Raw genomic sequence first — 24,110 nt, 5'->3', positions numbered from 1 at the left:
ATTTAATTTTACCACTCTTTGAGTACAAAGTGTATCCTGGAATTGTTATACAGAACAAAACAATCATAACATCCTAGCAACCAAAGGTAAAATATGATCATTTATTTCTCTAGCGGTTGTCGTGTACTCCATTAATGACTTTTCTGCTTTCTACCATTATGGTAAAAGTAGCATCTTGCATAACTTGCTATGCATTTTGTTTATCTTTGTGTGAACAGAAGCTTTAAATCAGTTTTTTGGAAGACTGGATAATTCTCTCCTCCATGAAAAATTCGTAATTGTAGGGGAACTAACGTAAACATTTTTCTTTCATCAAAACCTTTATGATTGTATTTGTTCCATTCCACACCTTTTCCTTGCAACTGCCTCATTCTCAATGAAGAAATCCCTCAAAGAAATCCTTTAGAGTCTCCTTTGATGTACCTGACAACTAGTCTTTCTTGAATGATAGCTTTCACTGATACAGCTTTCAGATTCTCTTGTACTGTGTTTATCTACCACATTTAAGCTAGAAGGCAAGCTTGGAAGAGATATATATGTGCGCACATGTGCCTATTTATACATTTAAGTTACAGCATTTTGCTCTTCTAAAGTTTATAATTCATCATATTTGTATGTCATTTTCCAAAAACAGTTTGGTGTTCCTTTTTGTTTAGGTTTGGGGATAGAGGGCTGCTATTCTGGGGCTCTTTGTGTGATGATGATGTTTAAAACAGAAAAAAAAACCCCAAACAGGCTTTTTAGCAGTTTTCTTGGTTTGTGTTTGGATTTAGGTTGGGTTATTTGTTTTTTTTGTTTTGGTTGGTTGGTTTTTGAAATAATGGCAAAATAATGAAAAATCTTTCTTGCAGATACGATTTCAACCTAATGATCACAAAACCATCAAAGAAACAGCTGATGAACTGAAGATTTTTGAAGGCATCAAACACCCTAATCTTGTTCGTTATTTTGGTGTGGAGCTCCATAGGGTAAGAAAATGTAAATTATTTTTTATAAGGCAGTGAAAAATTTTTAAGAAGCTTTCGATCATTGGAGGATTTTCTTGACAACATTTAGGTTAATTGTCTGGATATCTCTGTGAATTGCAGTGTGTCTTTTTTCCTCTGAATGTTGAGGTCTCAGAAACATAGTTTGGAGAAATTTTTTGGGACTGGTACATAAACAGAGAAGGTTCGCAGTAAGTGAATAGAGACAGTGGTGCTGGATCTATTCTGTGCTGCTACTCTGTTCAAGTGCTCTAAAAGCAAGCTATATCATACATGATGTGGTAACTCTTGCATGTAAAGACTAGACAGCCTAAAACCCTTCACTGTTAGCAGCAAAGGTCGTACAAATACCTTGTTGATTCCTGGAAAAAATGTTGTGCTGACATTTAAACCTTGATGCCAAACAGGTGTCTTTAAGGAAGCAGATCTTTTGGAATTCAGCTAGCATCTCTTCAGAAGGGAAAATGAGTTTTCTTGCTTAAGCAGCAGAACTGATGAAACCTGATTTTCTTACAGAGTTGGATTCCAGAGTTGTGTGCCGAAATGCCCTACTTTTTATTACTTTCTGCTTCCCGTGTACCCTTCCCACCTTCCCCTGTGAGTCTCAGGTCCTTCCTGTATCTGCCCAGTAGGTGGGCAGGAAACAGGACGCCAGGTGTCTGGCTGGAAATCCGTGTGTGGTTTTGGTGTGCTCACTCTGAATAGGTTGATTTGCTGACCCATTACTGGTTTAGGAGGGGACAAAGGCTGCTTTCTGTCTGCATTTCTTTACTTGGGGACACAACTTTGGGTGTCTGTGCCACTGCATCATTGGTTTCTCAGGCTAGTTCTAAGAGCTTAGTGTCTTTGCCGTCTTTGTGTATTAATTAAGTCTGTCTGAAATTGGGTGTGTGTGGAGACAGAAAGGGAACAAGAACCTAACTTTTCCTTAAAGTGAGTTAGAGTTGGCATGCTTGTTCAGGCCACAGACAACAACAAAAAACTTGCCCTCCCCAAGCAATCAACATGTGATGTTGTAGGAACTGGGAGAGAGAGGGGGGAAAAAACCAAACCAAAACCAAACCCCGAAACCAGAAACAAAGCCCTTTTTTCTAAATATGCAAAGGATCTTTTTGTATTTGTGTAATATACCTACAAGATTTCCAAAGTGCTTTTTGGTTGATGCTGAAGTAACATATTTTATACCACCACATAGTGTCAGTTACATGCAAACGATGCAGATAGACATGTAGCAGAGATTTTCCATAGCTGTGCAATAGAATATATGAGGTAGAAGAATGCCTGAAATAATACAGTTCTGAAGAGGTGATTTATTAGATATTCCATGGTAAGAGATACTTCCATTAAAATGTTACATGGTACTTCCATTACTCTTTTTACAAACAATGAAGGATGGAAGGAAAACTTGCTCCTAATTCAGTGTTTAAAAAAATATTTTAAAAAAATTAAAACCATTCAAATCCGGTTTGGTTCCCACAACAGGAAGAAATGTACATCTTCATGGAGTACTGTGATGAGGGCACACTGGAGGAGGTATCAAAACTGGGCCTTCAGGAGCATGTCATTAGGCTCTACTCAAAGCAAATCACGATTGCTATCAATGTACTACATGAACATGGTATTGTTCATCGAGACATTAAAGGTAATGTTAACCAATAAAGGTAATGTTGTTGTTTCAGTGTTGTAGATGGGGTGGGGGGGTGGGGGGGATGGGGGCACGTATTTGCAGATTTAGCGCACATTTTCTATACAGCCATTAACTGTGTAAAGCCTTTCACTCATTTTCCAGTTTTCAATTGGCAAGTTATTGGCTGGTTACATGCTCTTTTTTTTAAGTGCAGAACATAAAAAAATGTTCACAGTTGGCATTGCAAACTCATAAATTCTGCCCATGATTTCTGCCCACAGTTTCTGTAGAGGTTGTTAAGATTGTTGGGAATTCATCCAAACTCAAATTTTGGTTGTCGTAGTTTTAGTATGAATATACTGAGTTATGTAATAGTGTTTTTCTTCTCATCTGTGAAAGAAACGGTGCTTTCTGGGCACTGACAAGCAACGTACAGTGCTAGGGTTGTTCCTCAGAACTTCTCCTGGTGATTCCCATTTTCCAGAAGAGTTTTAGGATTTCAGATGAATGGTTGATTAAGCATAGTAATAAATGCCTTGTTAAAAGAAGTTAAAGGGATATGGTAAAATTACTTATTATTGGGTTTTTTTGCCATACATTTATCTACTCATGCCTGGCTTTTGCTTTTGTAAGCATTTGCTTACAAAATGAGCAGACTTGGAACTACAGTCACTGAAGGGGGGTTGGTTTTGGCATTTGCTTAAGGCACCCAGTGTCAGTGCACATTTCACATTCATTTTTCTTTTCCTGCGCCTTCCAAGAACATCCTCCATGTCTAGTTATCTTGTTTTTGTTAGTCTGGTATATTTTGCTCACCTATGGCAGAAGGTTGATAGAAGGTAGGGGAAGCAATGCACACAATATGCCCTGTGAATGCTCATTTTATGACAAGGCAGTGCAACCCAACGATGCTGGGTTTCTATGTCCCTCTTGCTCACAGGGTTTTGAATCACCGCAGCAGTGTAGGAGGTTCCCAGTTGCTCTTGGTCCTTTGGCCTCGTGCTTCTCATTTGGGAAAAGAACTATCTACGATCCAGAGGCCTCCCGCCCAGGTAGGCCACTCTTTAGTCAGTTTTGGCTTTTTTTTTTTTCCCCAGAAAACACTTTCCCTCACTCCCATTCCCCAGCAATCTCGCCTTTTCTGGTTCTCCTTCCTGACCAAAGGTTTCTTTCCAGTTGTGGATTTCCCTCCGTGCTTTCCCCAGTGCCCTCCTTGCCTTTTACTTGATCGTTCCATATCCCGGTTCTGCTTAGCTGGATTACGCTCTCCTGGAAGCTTCTCGTGATCAAAATCCAAGGCTGGCTGACAGGGATTTCTTTTGTGCTGCTCTGTCATTGCTGATTTCTGGATATGTTTCCAAATAGGTCTTCCTCTCATCAGGGAAAAGCAGTGAAGTGAGAACTATTTAACAGAACTGCAGTGTGGTGTTATCTGAGGGCACTTCTGTTGCAACAGGTTCCTTATACCAAATGTTGGGGTGCTCCCTGAGAATAACAGCAGCTGTAAACAGAGGGTCACTGCAGACACATCTGTGTATAGACCTTCCTGAAACTTAATGACAGAATATGAAGACAGACTACAGAGGATATTTTTATCAGGGATGCCTGGTGTTACATTGGAAGTCTTGCTCTCGGTCTCCTTGTATGCTAACGTTGCATCCCCAAGTTTTCAGGCTAGCAGCAGTAAAGAAAACTCTGGTTTTACTTTTAGCTCTTAGGTAGCTAGGTACTCTTACTTTGTGATAGGGAAGAATGATAATACGTCATTCAGACTGTTAAAGCTGCTTTCCTATGGAAATCTCGCTGTCAGATCACACTAGATCTCTCATGGACAGTTTGCTAAACATCACTATGGATCTGTTTCTTTCAGCAGCAGATAACCAGTTCTTAGGGTAATTGATTGTACGTATCCCACAGCTGGTGTCAGCGAGTACCTTGTGCTCAAAAATTGAGTCTTTTGGTTGGTGATGTCCGCTTGCACCACCGTTCTCTTTCAGATGCTCTTCTGGCTTCCAGTTCTATGAGTGTAAAAGATGAAGCAAGACACAGCTGCCTTGAATCCTTTTTCAGCTGGTGGTAGTGCTGGCTGGTTGTTACACTTGGCTGCACTGGTTTGTATTGGTCTGCATCAGTGTGTAAAGTAGTTGGTGCCAGGATGTAGAAGGTGATTAAATCTTTGGGATAGTTTTTAAATCTGTTCTGGGTATTGGATTTTAACCCTATGGCTAAGCCCAGATTCCTCAGTTATAATTACATCACCTTTTGCAAGGAAGCTGTTCTGCTCAAGGATCAAAGAGTGATGGAATATTTAGTGCTTAGGGGAACCTCTGGACATCTCTGGTTGAGCCCTCTGTTCAAAACAGGGCCAACCTCGGTATTGGATCCAATGTCAAATTAGATCAGATTGCTCAGGACCTTTTTTAGTTGAGATATGAGTGTCGCTGGGGATGGAGATTCCATTTTTTTCTGGGCCCTGTCCCAATGACTGACCTGTCCTCATTGTGAAAAACGTCTTCCTGATACCTCCCTAGAATTTGCAAAGATTGCTGTTTGTGTCCGTTGCCCCACATCCTTTCACAGTGTGCCTTTGTGGAAAAAATCTGTTTCCATCTTCTTGCTATCCTCCCATTACACAGCTGAAAACAGCAATACACACTCCCCCAGTCTTCCCTTCTTGAAGCTAACACATCCATCTTGCAGCCCCTCCTTGTACATCATGTGCTCCAGTCCTCTGACCATCTTGATGCCCCTCTGCTGGGTTTGCTTCAGGGTGTCAATATCTGTCTTGTACTGGGAAGCCCAAAAACAAGACACAGCACTGCAAGTGGGGTCTCTCAAGTGCTGAATTGAGAGGAATTAATCACTGAGATCATGTCTGGTGCTTCCTCTATGGGAGAGAAGGGTATATATTCCTGAAGGGTGCTTGAATTGTGTTTTCAGAATGAATACAGAAAATGAAGGGTTGTATCTGAAGCTTCAGTGAATCAGAAACCTGTGAATGAGATGTTCCAGGCCAGGAAGTCTTCATCAAAGTGTTACGGTGTTATTGTTCTCTTGTTAACTTTGTTTGCTCGGAACTTCTGCCATTCCTGCCTTCATGTCTTCACCATGAGCACAAGGGAAGGAGGGTCATTCAACAAGAGATGGAAGGCTGTTCAACAGGAGACTATGGGCATGTGTCACACTCTCTAAGAGACTGAGTAAAAGAGGATGCTAAAGCCGATTTTCTCATCCAAGGGGTAGCATTTGACCTGCTTGTTTCTTGAATTAATTTGGCTGCTGCACTATTCACATACTGGCTGAGGCGTGTCTATAAGCTGTCCCTCTGTGGAGTTATGCCACAGTCCTTAGTGGGGCCTTTGGCACTGCTCCTCGGACTCACAGTATTTACAGCAGCACCTTTGGAATATCACACTAGTGCAGTTTTCACTGCGCTTAATATGGGGCTGACTTGGCACAGAGATACGGGGCGTGAGACTTCAGTTTAAATGCTTTGGGTCAGAGCTGTTGTTTTCTCGCGCAAGGGTCCGGCTTTTGACATTTGCTCTTTGTTTGCAGTCTGCCCAGAAGGTCTTGTGGTGTAAGTGGTAGTAGGGCTGTGCAGAACTGGGCTACCTCCTTGCCTCTACGAAGTACATCCAATGAAGGTGCTTTTGATGGTGTATGTGTAGGAGGAGAGAAGGAACACATGAGTGTGTTGTGCCTTTTTGCTGTTTAGGCCATGGCCTCTGGTTTCATTTTGTTTATTAACTGTGCAGGTATGGTAGTAATTTTGTTACATTCCCAGCAGCATTAACTGTCAAAGGTAAAAAGCATTGAGCATCCTCAAAGTGCTGCCCTTGTGTATCCTGTTCTCTTACTCAGGTCCTGCTGGATTCTGTGCAGGTTTCATCTAACAAGGAGACCCTTTTCAAAGACTCCTCCTAGAGTGTGATCTTTGTCTCTGAAGCAGAGACCAAGCAGTGTACAAAACAGAGGCTCCAGCCTCTGTCCAGCTTCCACACCAGTGGAAGCCTTATTCAGCTGACAGCAAATGTCAGCAACATGAGTCTTCAAGTGCTGTCTCCTTCTTTGTGGTGAAACTTTGGTTGGTTGCTTTGTTCCATGTGACAGTTCCGGGTGCTTTCAGGAGAAGGGCTCATAGGAGCTTTCACAGTAACATTTATGCTAAATTGTCATTATGTTTTTTTTTAAGGGACAAACTTTAGTTTTAAAGGCCTAGTTAAGTAGGTTCTGAACCAAACTAAGTAGGTTAAACCAAACTATCACAATAGCTTTAGATTCAGTCAGAAGAGAGATCATTGCATTTCAGCTCTGCCAGTTTCCACCCACGGCAGTAGTCAGAGACTGTTTTGTAGCCTCCTGTGAACTTGGCATGTTGCTTTCTTGAGGAATAGGAACATAGGTTTCCAAAACATCCTTGTAAAAGTGTTTGCTAGTGATGGCCATTTTTCTGAAGCTCTTTGTGGGCTAAGTGCACTCACTGTCTATGTGACAAGTAATTGCTTGAAAATCATAAGAAAAAGAAAAGCTGTGGGCAGTAGGTCAATGGAAAAAGTTGCTGATAGAGTAACTGTCACTCTTCTACTGCATTGCCCATACTTACTGTCCTATTGAGCTGTCTTCTTGTACTGCTTTGGGGTGTTTCTGGATTCCCTCTCTCTCAAGGACCAGAGGGATGGTCTACTTGGCTCCATTACAGGTGCCTGTGATTGCAGGGTGACTCTGGACATGTAAGTCCCTCTGATGGCAGACTGCAGAATCCAGCCAAAGAATTCTGATTTTGAGTGTGTGTAGGCACCTGAGTGCCAGGAGAGGAAAACTTATGGCCACAATATGCAGAAGAGTTGTATCACTGAAAGTTAGTTCTTCTTTCAGAACTTGTAAAAGCCTTACAGTAATTAAAGGTCAGAATTATTTTCATTAATGATTTTGCTTCACCTCTTAGTGCAGTTCTGTGTAACATCTCCTGGACTAAATAAATCTTGCTTTAGTTGTCAAGCATTCTTACAGTAGTTTCATAGTCTCATAGTGCCCTTTGAGGAACAGGCAGGGTTTTGGCATCCCTGACCTGCACTGCCTTTTTTTGACTTGAGCTTTTAGAGGATTCTTTTTATTTTCTATGACTGTCTTGGGGACGCCCAGCCAAGCTAACTGGGAAAAAGTCATTACCTAACAGAACATAACACAAAGGAGGAGCAGACAAGAATTCCTGCATCAACCTGTGTTCAAGGTGGAACAAAAGTCAGAAACTTTTGAAGGTTTAATTCAGATGAGAGGTTTTTGAAAGAATCTTCTGTGTGACATGGCAAAAAGCTATGTGTAACCAAGTCCCCAACATTTGCTTACTCCTTGAGTAGTTTTCTTCTGTGCACACCATTCATTTCCTCAAGAGAGATCGCAGCTGAAGCTATACTTCTGCCAGGTGACTCTTGCAACCAACTTGTGGTTTCATTGTGATCCTTGCAGAATCCAGGATTTGGCCTGACATGTAGAGGGAGCTCCTTCTGCTCTGCCTGTTTTCTGTTGGCTGTCAACATGTGTTTTGGCAGGATGTTGAACAAAAGAAAACCACTGATTATCAAAACCCCTTGGCTTATTTTGCAGTGTTGTGTAGAGCAAGTGACTTGAAGCCAACTGCAGATTCCCCTTGGGGATTTTCAGCTATGCTAGGGAAATTTTTTCTAGTGTAAGCTGGCAGTGTAGTCAGCTATTACAACAGCAGCCCTCCTCCAGAAATTCTTCTGGAAGTAGAGCACAATAGGAGTGGGCATTTGGTAGTACATGTAATAAAACGCTACAAGCTCCGTTTTGCAAGTTGGCTGTGATGACACTGCTGTGTGACACCGTCTGCCTTGACTTGGCAGGACTGAAAAGATGGCTGGTGGGAGGTTCACCAGCAGTGGCCTCTGCCAGGAGGCTCCGTAAGGACGGGTGGTTTTTTCACAGTGCCACACTCACAAGGATAAGCACTAGAATTTATGAATTCCTGAAGGAGTAATTTCTCCTAACAAGCACGTATGGAAAGCTGATGAGTTTGCCTGCCATACTGCTTTGTGTTTTGAACACTTCCAGTACACTTAGTGTTAACACAAACCTACCAGAAATCCCAGCGGGCAGTGGTAATGTTCTCTTTGGGGAACATCTCTAATGCTATCGTATTCCACACTTAATCCACAGGTAAAGATCTAAGTGCAAATTCAGCTACTGCCTACTGTGTAACTTCCAAGAGTAGGTTGAGAAGCCCTCATTCCTCTGTTCAGCACTCGTTTAACAAGTGTTACTGTTTTTCATTGTGTTTCCTAGGAGCCAACATCTTTCTTACCTCATCTGGACTGATTAAACTAGGAGACTTTGGCTGCTCAGTGAAACTGAAGAACAACACCCAGACAATGCCTGGAGAAGTGAACAGTACTTTGGGGACTGCAGGTGAGGAAGCATGTGCTAGGCAGATACTTGTTTAGTTACCATAAAAGAAGATACCTCCACCAAAAGTCTGGTCTGGAGTAAAATGATGTGCTTCAGGGAAACTTGATTTTACCTTAGCTAGTTAGATGTGCTTTACATCCAGAAGCCAAAACAATTGGCAAATAATACAACTGGAGAAATAAAACTGCATTTGTCTGGTGACTATAAAGATGCTGGAGCTTGTGTTTTCTGGGGTTGTATCTTTCTCTGCAGCCTTACTGAAACAGTACTGTTCTTACTGAACAGCTGCTTGATCTATTTTTTAAAAATGAAAATAACTGAAAGCATGTACTGTACCAGCATTTTCACTCTTACTTTTCAAATTGAAAGACAGTTAGGTTGCAAACGTGTCAAAGAACAAGAAGGCAGCAAATGACAAAACTTGGCAAGAAAAAATGAGTGTCAATTCATTACAGATGTGTTAAAAGGCATTTGGTTTGCCCAGTTAATCACTTCATGTATACCGTTCCTTCTGCTGTATGAACTGATGGCATCATATGTGTTGTTTCAAAGCGTACATGGCTCCAGAAGTCATTACTAGAGCTAAAGGAGAAGGGCACGGACGTGCAGCAGACATCTGGAGCCTGGGCTGTGTTGTTATAGAGATGGTCACTGGCAAGGTAGGGATGTTTCATGTACTGAATGAGTGCAAACTCTTGGTAGCAGTTTCTCTGCAAATTCTGGTCCCGCTCCCAGCAATTTGTTACACTACATCTGCAAGTCCTGGGGTGGTTTTTCATTTCCTGGGGCATGGAAATATTATGCCGTGTTGGATAGCAAGTTACTCACTAAGCCTGGCACTTAGCAATGCTGTTACCTGTTGCAGAGGCCTTGGCACGAATATGAGCACAACTTCCAGATCATGTATAAAGTGGGGATGGGTCATAAACCTCCTATTCCTGACAAAGTGAGCCCAGAAGGGAAAGACTTCCTTTGCCACTGCCTGGAAAGTGACCCAAAGATGAGGTGGACGGCCAGCCAGCTCCTCGATCATCCTTTTGTCAAGGTTTGGCTACAAAGACTGTAGATAGGAATTGGAATCAGCTTTTAGTTGGCTTCGTCCTTTGCAGCTGTGCTGCTGCAGGGCTTTGTATCCTGGTGGGAGGCTGGTATCAAGTTGATGCTGTCCAGAAAACAAGGTCTGGCAGCTTTTCAGAAGCACACGTGACATTGCTAGCAAACATTTGACTAAAAGAACCTGGTGTGAACTATGCAATAAACTTTTACTGCTGTTTTGAGATGCCTTATCTTTATGTTAAAAAGGCTTGTCAAGCTGCAACTCAGTCGTAGTTAATTGGATCTGAAGGGCTCTGTGCCTAAAACTGTAGTGATTACCTATGCACTGACTTCTATAGTACAGAGATAAGGATCCCCTCCATAAAAAGTGAAACAAGCACATGCTTGAGCACTCTGCCATCCTTCAGTGCAAGGGTCTGCTTTTCTTTTAAGTTCACACTGAAGTTCATAGTGAAAGTTTTATCTAGAAGTTGGCATAACAATCTGCAGTTCTTGCATGAAGTATGGTTTGATTTTTTGCCTGAGAATAGGCAAATATTCACAGCTACAAATTTAGGTGTATTAGTAACAACTTCTTTGTAGAAGTAGGAGCACAGGAGGTTATTGAATCCTGCCCCATTTTCCAGCATGAAGTTGTTCGGTTCAGTAACTGTGTGTTTGGGACTATCATGCCCATCCCTCTCATCAGTGCAATTGTAGCCAGACCCCATCTGCCACAGAGGCAGAACGCGTCTTTACGCACGTGAGATTTGTGCGGTGACAGTGGAAACATCAGTGTTCACGTACCAGACTTGTAATTCATTAGAGTGAAAGCTTCAAAGATGTCAGTGAAGGTGCTACAGAAACGGATCTGTTGTCATCTTCTTGCTGCAGCAGGGAGACAACTGAATCAATTGCCTTTTGTCCCCTTCACAGGTTTGCACAGATGAAGAATGAAGTTACTCAATCTCTGGCCTTTTTTATTCTGGCAAGATACCTTTTAATCACTACTGTATGTAATATTTACATAAGGACTGTGCTGAGAAACAGTACAAAAGTTGAACTTACGAAGACTGCACAAGTGACGAGCGTCACTTTCTCTGCTGCTCCTGTATGTTTTACTTGGCACATGTTGCTCATGTGACAGTGTCCGCAAGTTGGAAGAAGCTGCATGTTTCGGTGAAAGTGCCATTACTACTGTATATGGACCATACCTTTTTTGTTCTTTCTCCTGTTTCTCATTTGATTGAGAACTGTAATGTTAATACGTAGTATTTTTGAACTTTTTAGGTTCAGAAAAATGCTGTAGTGTTACCAGGCGTTATGGACCTTGTTTTTTTAATCTGTTTGTTGAGTGCACTGACTGTGAACTTTTACTGGTTTTTTGTTTATTTGTTTTTGGCAGGCTTCAGATTTGTTATGCACAAGGCTGATTAATGAAATTTTAAAAAAAGTTTTTTCTCAATAAATGGTTTATTTTAGGAGTTGTTGGTGAAGGGTTTTTCTTCTGAAAATAAGTATGTGGGATTGTATCATATTTTAAACTTTTTTTCAACTCTTGTTTAAGACAGCCAAGCTGACCTAACTCTGGAGTAAGCACCTCTTATATTGCAGTAGTATTTCATCCAGTTAAAGATGCACGGTGTAAGATGCTTCTTACACAAGTGATAATAGAATTAAGGTTCTCCCCTTCATCCTCTCCTGAGGAAATGAGGTGATGTGCAATTCCTGATGCTACCTGTTATATAAAGGATAGACTCATGGACTGAAACAACTTTCTTCTGGAATGTGAGCACTGTGAACTGGGAATGGTCTGCATGGCATTTCTGTGGCCACGAGGAGAGTCAGTTAAGATTATTCTTGTGTTCTGTTTGGCAAAAACCAAGAGATTACTGTTGGCTTTTTAAAACCGTTTTCTGATGCTGGACTTTGATTTGCCCAACACTCCCCAATTTTCATCAGTCTCAGAAAATGGAGAGAGGTCAGAAGGGGTTAGCAATTAGAAGAAACAGTCTGCAACACTTGATCTAGTTAGATTATTTTGTTTTACTTGCTGTCATCAAACAGATGACTTAAACTGTTACTTGTAAGTATTAGTGCAAGTTTACATATTCCTGTTAGAGATTTAGACCTTAAAATGGGTAACTTATAAAAGAAGAAAACTTGCTTTTAATATTTGGCTTTATGCCAAAGTCCTGTCTCTCTTCTGAATCCACAAATTCTTGAGTTGTTGCTAAGGTATGGCATTTAAATCTTGAAAAGCACGAGCCTCACAATGCAGGTCACCAGTGCAGTGTATCTAGGCTCTCAAAAAATACAGTGCTGAGTTTAAACAAAGACTTTCCCTTCTCTTCAGTTCTCTATTTTCAGTTACAATAGGAGGGGAAGTACACTGTCATCCCTAGCAATGGACTATGAAAGTACCTGAAGTAAAAGTCCCCTGGGCCTGCTGTGTTCTTCCCTTTGCGGTGTATCAGAAGTATCTGAGCAGTTTGTGTCCTCGTTTGCCTTGTTTCAGGTGCCCTTGTACACAAACAGGAACCGAGGACGGGTTTTAGGAGTCAGGATAAAGGTGAAGAGTAAACTGTTACTAGTTTGTTGTCAACGAAAAGAAAACTCACTCACTGCACTTCACTTTTTTATACTTTTATTTTTATATAAACAAACGTTAAGACTACTTTTGTTAAGGCAGTTGTAGAACATACAGTTGCTTGTGGGGACGAGGGGCAAATACTGTTTCCTAAGTTTAATAAGTGAACTGGACTAGTTCAACTTTGGCAAGTACCATTACGCCGTCTCTGTTTGCCAGTGAACACTGGAAGGGCCCGGTGGTGCAGTCCTTGCGCCCTGGGACTTCTAGAAGTGCTTAGGAGGACGGATCCAGGAGTGGTGTGTTTGGCCCTCAGCCTGTTCTCAAGGGCTGGTTCCAGGGAAATGGGTATGAAACAGTCTTAATACTCTTTCAGAAGTATTTACATGTTTGGTATTTTTCTCTGGGAGAAGCGGCACTGCATGCAGTTGAAGAGGAAAGGACTAAGGTTCATAAGGAATGTTAAACGTCTCCCTTCCAGCACTTTAGATCAGTGGCCCTTTAAAAAGGCAAAAAAAGCCAGTCTCTATCACTCTCTGAATATGTATTTGCTGCTCAGAACTACTCACCCCTGCATACAGGGTTCAGTCTGCCACCCTCAGAAGAGTCCACTGTATCTGCCAGGTAAGGTTTGCAGTAAAATGGCAGCTTGCAGCGATCTTTTCTCTCTGCCACCCCCACCCATCTTCAAAGTCTTGTGCATAGTGTCTTTGGGTCTGGCTCACTAACATGCCCAGTGCGTTACAACGGGATAGCTGGGCCTTCAGACACTGATACAGGTTATAATACTCAGTTTTCCACTGCTAAACTTGTTTTAGCAAATAGAGTGCAGGACCTGTGCTTTATCTAAAGAACAGCTTTATAAGCATGGCAGTTATTTTCTGATCTCAGGCTCTATTTATTTTATGTTCATGATCATCATACAACCAATTCCAGAAAGCTTCCGAGTATAGGGAATGCATGTGTACACAAAACAAGTGGGGACAAAAGCCCCCCAAACTAGTCCCTCACACAGGGCCTATTCCTTCCCTCACGTTGAACATTTTACTGCCTTTACTCTCAAAAAACTTAACTTTCAGCCCCATTCTGAAAGCACCACTCCACCTGTTCTTTAGGTGCTGCCTATTAAAAAAGATGAGTTTCTAGGTGATCTGGTGTACTGAACAGCAAATGCATATTTCATGGAATCATTCATATTTGGCTGTATTAGGCCCTGTTTCTTCTAGTTTCAGTTTTATTATAGGAAAAGAGAAATGTGTTTTATACCAGCTGCTAGAGCTTTCGTTTCTAGAGAGAGACAGGCTGTTCATTCCTAGACTACTGTGGTTTAGTCTCATGTGCAGTGAAAATGTATCATCACTGGAAGTGCCAATCATAATCCCCACTGCTTAGTATCAGTATCTTTTAGATTTTAAAAGTTTGGGGTTTTTTTTTTCAATCCTAATTTCTGGTATTTGGAAGTCCCCTCTTTTTATTTTTTTATTTTTTTTTTTAAACCAGCTCTTTTTAGTAACTTGCATACCCGTAACTCTTGGAGTTTAAAAACAAGAGGAGGATGCCCTGGGATCAGTACCAGGGATGTCAGGGCAACACAGTTTTTTTCCAAGAGCTTGATTCTAGTTTTATTTAGTTCAGAAGGGTATCAAAGCAAGTCCAGAGAGCCATAAAAAACTCTAAGCCATACCACTGCCCTAGGGCTCTCTCCTACTTCCCCTCTTCTCCCCAAAAGAAAAGCGAAAGCTAATTTAACTATTACCTCAGGCTGGCTGTTGTGAGGCACCATCTAAACTCATTTCTCAGAAAAGCCAGAGAAGCAGATTAACTGGGATCACAACGGTGTGGGCGTGGGGCATAACTTCTAATGCAGGCTTTGCATTACTTGGTTACAGCACACCCAGTTGGTTTGTTTCCACCATTGTTAGGAAGGCCTAGAATTTTAATCAGTGTTTAAAGCTGAAAGGAATTTTGTTACCTCAGTTTTTCCAAACTCTAAATGGCATTTACTCTCACAAGAATGGCAGGTTTGAGCTATCCTGCTGATGCATGGCCTGGGGAAAGATGTAGCAGTGGGTAACAGCTCTGCTCAGGCCACAAGGCCAAATTCCACTCCAGGTTCTGCCACTGCAAGGCTCTGATCTAACAAAATGGGTCCTTAGCCAAGGTCTGGCTGTGAAGTTTCAAAGGGCCCATGTGGTGCGCACCTTGGGAATAAGTTCTAGATGTAGAAAAACTCTACTGCAGTTCTGCCAGTTCAGTAGAGCTGTTCAGTCCAAACTGGCATAACCAAGCAGAGCATCTTACTCTATTTAAACATCGATGGAATATGGTTGTTAAACTGTTAACGTGTGATCTACACAACTCAATTTTAATAATCTTTTAACTATCTTCTGACATTTATCCATTCCTTAGAGCAAGTTAAGAAAGAGAAAGCCTGCACCTCTGGTTAGTTTCCAGGTAGAGTCTCATCATACAAGCACGCTAGAATTTTTTTTTTTCTTCAAAACCTAAGACACTTGCTAGGAGAACAAACCAACCAACCAAATGCAAACCTGGTGTGGAGAGGTGACGAAGGAGTGCATCTTTCAAGCGTGTCAACCAGCCAAAACCCCCAGAGAAAAGTAACAGGAGCACAAATTCAGATACACATGGCAATTGCTCATCCTACCCTTCCTCTGATCTCACTTGAAGGACCATGATACGCACTTAAGAGTTTTCAGCCATTGCATTTGCTCCCTTTGGATTGAAGCAGTCTCTGAAGATACTACTTTTGTTTCTGCTTGTTGTCGTTGTTGCCATAGGTGGAGCCCTTGTTAATTTCTGTGACACCTATCATCCATCTGACACCAACAGAAGCTGCAAGAGAAATAAGAAATGAAAGCAGTTTGCAGACAGAAACTGAAGGTCTGTAGGGGTGTAGCATTTTGAAAGAGACCACCAGCATTCTCAGCCTTGCATCAGCACAGCAGTGACAGTGACAGTCCCCTAACATAGCTGACCCTTGATGAAAGCTACACCCCCATGCCCCTCTATCAAATAAGCTGCCCACAGTATTTCATTAAGGAAGATCCCAGTCACTGGCCTTAGGCTAGACATGTCCTCTCCCACCAGCAGGGGAGAGGCTACACGAGCAGCCCTTAGACAAGGCGGGCTGTGCAGTGGGGATGCTTTGGGGCTGCTGGTGTTACCTGCCTCCCAGGAGCTGAGTGTTAAAATGCAAGGTGTAAGGGGAAGGGAATTCTGCTGGCTTTCAACAGCCCCCATGACTGGGAGAGCACAAACAAGTGCGAGGGCACTTCAGATCTTGATAAACAAAAAATGTAATTATTTGTGGCATTTTTTAACTAAAGCTCATGAAACAGTCCAGTAAAAGAGGCCAGGTTAATTGAAAAGACTTTTATAGTTGATGTAGTGGTAATAACCCCCTTACATTAGGTTATCCCCATGGTCTTCAGATTTTTTTTTTTTTTTTAATTTGTAGCACCCAAAGTGATGATTTAAGTTAAAGGCAACTTAGCCTGAGCCCTCTCCCTCCCCTCACGGTTGGGTGATATTTTGGGGTTTTTTTGTAAAGTGGCTCAGCTGTCCAGAATCTATTACTCCCCAGACTTCTGCTCAGCTATTGTACATATCCAGAACTGCCACGTTTCTTTGCTTCTTTCAGGCCTAAACCTACTTGGAAGTCACAAACACCTTCCCTCTGCTCAGTGCTTTTTCCAAAAAACCCCACAAAAACAAACAGAAAAACCCCATCTTTCATATAAGGAGAGGCTGAGAAAGCTGGGAGTGTTCACAGCCTGGAGAGGAGAAGCTCAGTGTGATCTTATCAATGTGCCTAAATATCTGAAGAGAGGGTGTAAAGCAGATGGAGCCAGGCTTTTCTCTGTGGTGCCCGGTGACAGGACAGAAGGCAACGGGCACAAACTGAAACCCTGGAGGCTCCCTCTGAGTGCAGTGGCGGGGGGGAGGTGGGGGGGAATAAATAAATAAATAAATAAATAAAAATCTTTACTGTGCATGTGGCTGAACACTGGCACAGGCTGACCAGGAAGGTTGTAGAGCTTCCCTCCGTCCTCTGAGATACTCAAAACCCAATGGCACACAACCCTGAGCAACCTGCTGTAGCTGACCCTGCTCTGAGCTGGGGCTTTGAACTAGATGATCTCCAGAGGTGCCTTCCCACCTCAGCTGTTGTCTTCTGTCTGATTTGCTTGGATGAAAGGCACTGTGTATTTTGTTCTTTCAAAACACCATCACTTGAAAACAAACCAATCAACTACAGACTCGTGTTTTGTAGTATGACAGTAAATTAAGTGAAAGCAGGGAAGGGACTTTTTACAAGGGCAGTCAGTGATAGAACAAGTAGAAAGGGCTTTAAACTGAAAGAGGGCAGGTTTAGATTAGACATTAGGAAGAAATTCTTCACTGTGATGGTGGTCAGACACTGGAACAGGTTGCCCAGAGAAGTTGTGGCTGCCCCCTCCCTGGAAGTGTTCAAGGCCAGGCTGGATGAGGCTTTGAGCAACCTGGTCTAGTGGAAGGTGTCCCTGCTGATGGCAGTGGGATTGGAACTAGATCATCTTTAAGGTCCCTTCCAACCCAGACCATTCTATGATTCTATGATTCTAAGTGACAGTTTTTAGATGTGCAAGTGATAATTGGATACCAGAGATGAGTCACACATGATGTGACACAGCAGTGGTGGAACAGTGGTGCAATGGGGAAGCCCTTGGGTCTCCTGGATGCCAAGACACCAGGAAAGCAAGGCACATAGATAGCAGTGCAGTGTACAGCCCTGAAGAGGAGATGGCTCCTAGGGAGTTCACTGTCACTTACACTCCACTGTTAGACCATGAATGGAAATGCCACAACTGGGACAAGTGAAGGGTTTCACTCTCACAAATAGAAAAGAGAAAAGCATCTCTGACATTTAAATGGCCATGAGCAAGGGAACAGAAAAGGAGGATCCAACATGTAGCCTGCAGTCTGGGATCATAGCATAGTAGTAAGCACAAAATCATAAGATTTTAACCAGAAGGGATAGAAGCAGCATCTGGAGATGGCCACTCTAGAGCATAAATATGAGCAGCTGTTACAGCAACCACACAGCACATTAGAGATTTCATCCAGTTAGAGGAATGCCACTGCCTGGACACCAAAAAATAGCATGTTCAGCAGTTCAGATTTTTTTTTTTTTTCCTTCTCCTATGCTCCCCGGCAGAAGCTGCTACTGCCCTTCTGTCCTCATTCCACCCTGCAGCCCTCAGCACCCTGGGGAAGGTGGGGTGCAAGAAGAACCTGCTCATGTTTGCCAAGGCTGTGGAAGCAAAGTGGGGATAAGTGCTGAGGTGCCTCAGTGGTCTCCTCCCCGCGCTGGCTGCCTCCTCTGCAGAACCCTCCTCTCCTGGACCCTTAGTGCACAGCCTAGTGATATCATCGTGTTTAAGGACTGTGCTGTTGTTTTAAACACAACTACAGTAAGAGGAACTTAGGTTTTTCTACTACAAGGAAGGGGAGAAAGGGAGACTGAGCAGGAATTGTGCCTAACTGAATCAGCTTTGAGAGTTTAAGCCCTCCCTGAGAAAAGCAGGAATCACAGAATTGCCTTGATTGGAAAAGGCCTTTAAGATCATTGAGTCCAACCATTAACCTGACACTAGCAAGTCTCCTAAACCATGACTAAACCATGTCCCTCAGCACTGTGTCTACACGACTCTTAAATACCTCCAGGGGTGGGGGACTCCACCACTGCCCTGGGCAGCCTGTTCCAATGTGATAACCCTTTCAGTAAAGAAATTCTTTCTAATACCCAGTCTAAACTTCCCTTGGTGCAACCTGAGGCCATTTCCTCTCATCCGGTCACTTGTTACTTGGGAGAAGAGACCAACACCCACCTCTCTACACCCTCCTAGGAAAGAGAAGCTATTGGCTGAGGCACCCCTGCACTACTCCACAGCAAACTACAGAAGGTAACTGAGCTCCTGCTGTCTTTCTACCCATTGTTATCCACCAGCCAGAAGATGCAGGAGGTTGCTGAGGACCTGCTCTGCTGGCCAGAGTGCTGGGGGCTGAGGGAGGGCTGAGCTTACATAAACAGACAGAGCCAATAACGTGATCTCTTTCTTGGAACATTTTTTAGCTCCAAGAAAACCACCACATCCACACACAGTACCACATGCCTCAGCAAAACCTTAGCTCATGGCAGAGGATCTCCACCCTTTCCTTCACACCTCAGGATTTCTTCTCATTTGTTACCTGGCGTTTGTGCCACACAGCAAGTGCTAGAAGCAGCACAGCAAGTAGGGGCATAAAAATTTCCCATAAATAGGCTGTTGTACACCTGAGTTATATAGGTTATACACTGAAATGAAGATTTGTACAACTAAAGCTTATACAAATGGTAGAAAATGCCACTGAGGGCCTATCTTACATACTATAAAAGAGAAAAAACAAGCACATAATAAACAAACAAACCCCCCAAAACCACCACAGTTTTAGGCACCAGGCTGAAAGGCCAGATAGTCTGGCAGCTCCACCAACAGGCAGAATCAACACAGGCAGAATTCTGCACACAGTCTATATCCTGTTGTAAAACATACTGTAACATTGCTGGCTCACACTCTTCTCACCTTCCACTCATCTCAGCCTGTGGGCATCAACAGCCTTGCTGCCCAGACACATCATGCTCCAACCCTTCAGTCCACACTCTGCATTTGGACACTGTCAAGTCTCCAAGGACTCACTCACAGTTTGTACTGTGATCCGTGGAAACAGGTTTTCTAATAGCACTGTGCACACACTGTACATCAGACATACAACAGCTCCTGCAGAAGCAAAGGTGGCTCATTACTACTTATGCTTGGTTCAAACTGAATACTTACTCCTCCCACCTAGAACTGATAGTTAACTGCTGGCCCCATGCCATAAGCCTAGATGCCACTGTGCTTTTAGCATTAGACACTTAAGAGCTACTTCTTCATTTAAAAGCCCAGAGAAGCCCTCTCATCTTTTGCATACAGAACCAACATTTCCCTTTTGACTGCTGTTGACAGCTCTATAATAAAATACTTGCAGAGCATGAAGGTTGTCATCTTCAACACAAGTTACCATCACATGAAAGGCAACCTAACACTGGATGCTTTGGAGCCAAAGGAGATTGGGGAAGCAGGAGAAGGAAAAAAAAAAGAATCTGCTGTGAAATACAAATACTGACATTTGACAGACTCGCTCACTGCTTTAACACCAAAATATCAGCCCCAAGTTTTAAATAGCAGTTGTGAGTTAAGTACATAAATCTCTTGCCATGTGTCCTATGAAACTAAAGTCAGTTTTCAAAAGAGACTTTTGTCTCTCAAACTGCTTGAGCATTATCCTCTGGAGCAGGGACTGCCTTGTGTTGGTTCAAGTAGTACCACAAAGAGCTCCTGGTCCCAGACCAGTAGTTGGGTATAAGCACACTGCAATGATTATTACGAGTATAAATAGCCAAACTGCTGCACAGCAAAGCAAGGGGGGATGGCTCAGCATTCTCAGTATAAAGAGGAGACATCGTTTATTTAGGGCTGAAAGTGTTTGAGCTGAAACAGCAGAGCTATATATATATAGTGGTTATTCATTCCATGGATCTGAGTTAGGGTCTGAGGGATTACAGGCTTTCACTCCAGCTTGACTGCCATGGGGCATTTCTCCTATGGCTCTTTCCACCTCAACTGCCAGTTACTTACAAGCCAGTAAGCGTTTTATGGGAGAGCACAATTAACAGAGACTGTCCAAAAGACAAATGACACTGAAAACAAAGGTGCCAGGTAAAAGGACTATCTCGTTCCTCTGCTCTTTCTTATCTTTCAGTTTAGGAACTTCTTGTGCTATCTGCACCTGTGCTAATAAAAGTAATGTTACCAGGTACTGAAATCTGCCCTTAGAAACAGCAGTCTGCTTACAATGGGCTATTAGGGACTGCCAGAAGCTTCCCAATCCTGGAATATCAGGTGAGCTGTCAAATGGCCATATAAAAAAATAATGTCCCAAAGCTACTTATGCTGCTTCAGTTAATGAACAGAGGGAAAAGGTCTATGAGGAGCAATGTGAAAAGATGATTTTATCACCTGATCATAATGGTAAATAAATAAATCCCTCTTATTTACAGAAAAAGCTTCCTTTTACATTGTTAAGCCAGCAGGTACCAGTCACTGCTAACACAGAAAATGACAGCACATACAGTCCTCCCTGCTTTGCTACAAACTGGATCTGCCAGGCAGGGAGCTCCAATTGGCACAAAGAGTCACAGCCTCCAAAGTACATTCGTCTTCCTCCTTCCTACCACTGCCTCCCAGCCATTGCAGAAGTCACTTCTGAGACCTTGCCTAAAGCTGGAGACAGAACTGCAAAATAAAACACTGGTTGTTCCTCTGTCAGAAGGCAGTTGCATCACTCCCAGGACATTCATGACAGAAACATCCCTTAGGATACAAAACACAGTTTGGGGAGAATGGCCTTGCTACAGAAGCTCAGCTATTGGCTACATAAGTCAATGTGACAGCTTGGGCTGAAGTTTTAAGATACTTCCACAGACCAATGATTCCCAACTAGCAATAACATTGCTTTTAATATAGTATAATCAATAAGTAATTAATTATATAATATAGATATAGACTATAACACACAGTGGGAACCATTGCTCTTTTGGTGAGTAATGACACACTCACTTTTAAGTGACCAGGATAAACCAGCTCTGCTTTTTATTTGTTTTTACTGAAGGCTGAGCTTCCTTCCTCTCCCACGGATTCTCTTCCCTCCACAACTTCACAGAGGCTGCTATCTGCTAATAAGTGAGAACATCATCTTTCCTTTGACTGCTCATTAGCCAAAGGTGGCTGGCTGAGTCTAATCAGGTGACAGCCACTACTACAGGCAAAGCAGTGTCTTCTGCTGTGCTGCAAATCCTGGACAATTGCAAGCACTTGGGGTTTGATCACACCAGGTATTCAGAGTCAGAACAGAGCAACAGAACTGTTGCAAAGCACAGAGGTCTTTCAAAGGTTGCAGAGGACCGTAACCTGCAGCATTCCCCAAACGTGGCAGATATGTATGGGGCAGCAATGCACATGGCACAGTGGGCTGTTAATCTCACCACTCTTAATGTGTTCCTCAGCTGTGCTTCTGCAGCCTCGGAGGTCACACATTCATTCTGGCAGCAGACTGCTGATGTAGCTTTCTGTTAGCTTCAGTGTTACACATAACCTGAGAACCTTTGGATTATCACTGCATTCAAAAGAGGACTCACAGCAGACTGCTTATTAATCCTTCCTTGTGGCTAAAAGCAGAAAAAAGCTAAGTGGGGAGTAAGATAGCAAACACAAGACACAAGACAGCAGACACAACCTAGTTGTAAAGGCTACCAATGGCAAGATGGTATTGGACTTACAGTGAGGGGTGTGGTGTCACTCAACTAAATTAATGAGGGCTAAATCCAGATGCCACAATTACAAGCATTACAGCATCTGCCCTGAGGTTAAAATCAAGAACTCCGAATTATGCAGTGAGGCTCCCTGTGGAGGGTCCACAAGGCATGAGGCACTTGGGAACAGCACCTGAACAACCAGTCCACTGAGTGGAGAAGCTGAATTAAGAGGAAAATGCTGAAGGAAAGATGAGAAAAAATTTTGCAAGAGCTAAGCTTCAGTGCCCCATTAGGCCATCATTCCACAGCTCAGCACCAAACACAGCCTATGAGAGCATCTCTTCCGAAGGCAGAACAAATGCCGTCTCGAGTGCTACTGCCAGGGACGCTGCGTTTGCAATGGTGTCGTACCTCATCCTGCCCACTGTTGTACACACATTTTGAACTAGACCACAAGGGAGACAATTGACCTTTCTCTGCAACTGAAGGGGATTTGAACCCAACATCTCCCATTCCTGAGGAGCACACCCCAACCATGGTGTTCATTCTTCACTCCCATCCTATTCACCTGTCAGAGAAGGGGGGGGTTGGGAGAAGCACTACCTGTGCCTTCCAACAAATAAGGTGGGTGAAAAAAGGTGGTTCTAAGTTGTAGTCACTGCTCCAAGAAAATCTTACACATAAATACAGACTGGGCGGTGAGTGGATTGAGACCAGCTCCGAAGAGAAGGATTTGGGGGTGGTGGTGGATGAGAAGCTCAACATGAGCTGGCAATGTGCACTTACAGCCCAGAAGGCCAACCGTATCCTGGGCTGCATCAAGAGAAGCATGGCCAGCAGGTCGAGGGAGGTGATTCTCCCCCTCTACTCTGCTTTCGTAAGGCCCCACCTGGAGTGCTGTGTCCAGTTCTGGAGCCCCCAACACAAGAGAGACATGGACCTGTCCAAGAAGGACATCAAATGAAATCTCCCTCCCTTTCTGTGGGCCAGCTACTTATTTTGTTTTCCTTCCTCCTCTTAAATAACATACTAGTTTAAACACAAGCCAAGGCAGTTCAGAGCTACCACAGGAACTACAGGAATCACCTGCGATAATCTATGCCCTGTGCTATGTAAGTCAGACTAGCTGTCCACAGCAGGCTGTCCTGAAATCACCAGCTCATGGATTTCCAGTGGATGAGGTATCACACTATGATTAGATGAAAGAATTCTCAACAGAGTAAGTTAGCCTCGAGCCTCTCTTCTAGGCATTCAATGTGCAATCCAGCAACACACTACACAAGGAAAGAAAGCCTCTTGTAGGCAACCCACTGGAAAGTTACTGTTTTCTTTTGTACAGAAACAGAAAATTTTGTATGCAGCTCTTACCAAAAATAATCCAACTACACAAAAATAAACCAAAAAAAGAATCTGTTTACCGTATTCCAGGTTAAAGTGGATAGAGTATCAGATAGTCTGCTGAATCCACAGGTTATGTTTATATTTGGTAAGCCTCAGTAAGTCATGTCTGACAGTTACCCTATAAGTAATCTTTCTTTAGAAAACTTACCCATTACAATGACAAACGCAAAACTAGCCAGAGTCACTGATGATCCACTGTTGATCATGTTGATGAGCAGCTTGAATAAAGGATATAGCAGCAATAAGGCCCAGAAAAGCCAGTTCAAAAGTGTCCATGGTCGTCGGGGTGGTACTATAGGGACTGCTGGGTAAGTTCCTGTGCGGTAGTACTCTTCCTGGAATGCATCCTAGTAGGACAAAGGAGGACAACAATTAAATCCTCATCTGCCAACAAAGCTAACCATTCCAGACTTTGATGTTCCTCTTTCTGCACGCTTGTAACCATGGAGGAAGATCAAAGACCCAGTCATGGCTGGAAAGCTTGTACTTCAAAGTCAATGTTAAAAAAACACAGTAAAAAAGAAAAAAAAAAGAGCTTCCATTGATGTGAGCATCCTTTCTTTCTCCCACACATAGGGGCCTGAAAAATGGCATGCCTAGAGAGCAAAACAAGCCCAGTAAAACAAGAAGGGTGAGGGCATGTAC

General features: G+C 42.9%; 2 protein-coding genes across 2 annotated transcripts in view; one reads left to right on the top strand and one right to left on the bottom strand.

Moving 5' to 3' along the window:
• Nucleotides 1–11,561, top strand: part of MAP3K4 (mitogen-activated protein kinase kinase kinase 4) — a 36,786-nt gene extending 25,225 nt beyond the window's left edge. Inside the window, exons 18-23 of the mRNA XM_010168536.2 lie at nucleotides 852–968; nucleotides 2,469–2,628; nucleotides 8,920–9,042; nucleotides 9,595–9,701; nucleotides 9,908–10,087; nucleotides 11,014–11,561. Of these exons, the coding sequence (XP_010166838.2) occupies nucleotides 852–968; nucleotides 2,469–2,628; nucleotides 8,920–9,042; nucleotides 9,595–9,701; nucleotides 9,908–10,087; nucleotides 11,014–11,034 (708 nt within the window). The 3' untranslated portion in view covers nucleotides 11,035–11,561. The remainder of the gene's footprint in view (nucleotides 1–851; nucleotides 969–2,468; nucleotides 2,629–8,919; nucleotides 9,043–9,594; nucleotides 9,702–9,907; nucleotides 10,088–11,013) is intronic.
• Nucleotides 11,562–15,172: 3,611 nt separating this feature from the next.
• Nucleotides 15,173–24,110, bottom strand: part of LOC104525389 (1-acyl-sn-glycerol-3-phosphate acyltransferase delta) — a 24,348-nt gene continuing 15,410 nt past the window's right edge. The window contains exons 5-6 of the mRNA XM_010168535.2: nucleotides 23,614–23,812; nucleotides 15,173–15,520 (exon numbers count right to left, since the gene is read on the bottom strand). Coding sequence (XP_010166837.1) covers nucleotides 15,429–15,520; nucleotides 23,614–23,812 — 291 coding nt within the window. The 3' untranslated portion in view covers nucleotides 15,173–15,428. The remainder of the gene's footprint in view (nucleotides 15,521–23,613; nucleotides 23,813–24,110) is intronic.

This window comes from Antrostomus carolinensis, unplaced genomic scaffold, assembly GCF_000700745.2.
Source record: "Antrostomus carolinensis isolate BGI_N321 unplaced genomic scaffold, ASM70074v2 scaffold14885, whole genome shotgun sequence".
Classification (NCBI taxonomy): Eukaryota; Metazoa; Chordata; class Aves; order Caprimulgiformes; family Caprimulgidae; genus Antrostomus; species Antrostomus carolinensis.
The sequence above is the reverse complement of the archived record's forward strand: the minus strand, read 5'-3'. Positions and strand labels throughout refer to the sequence as shown.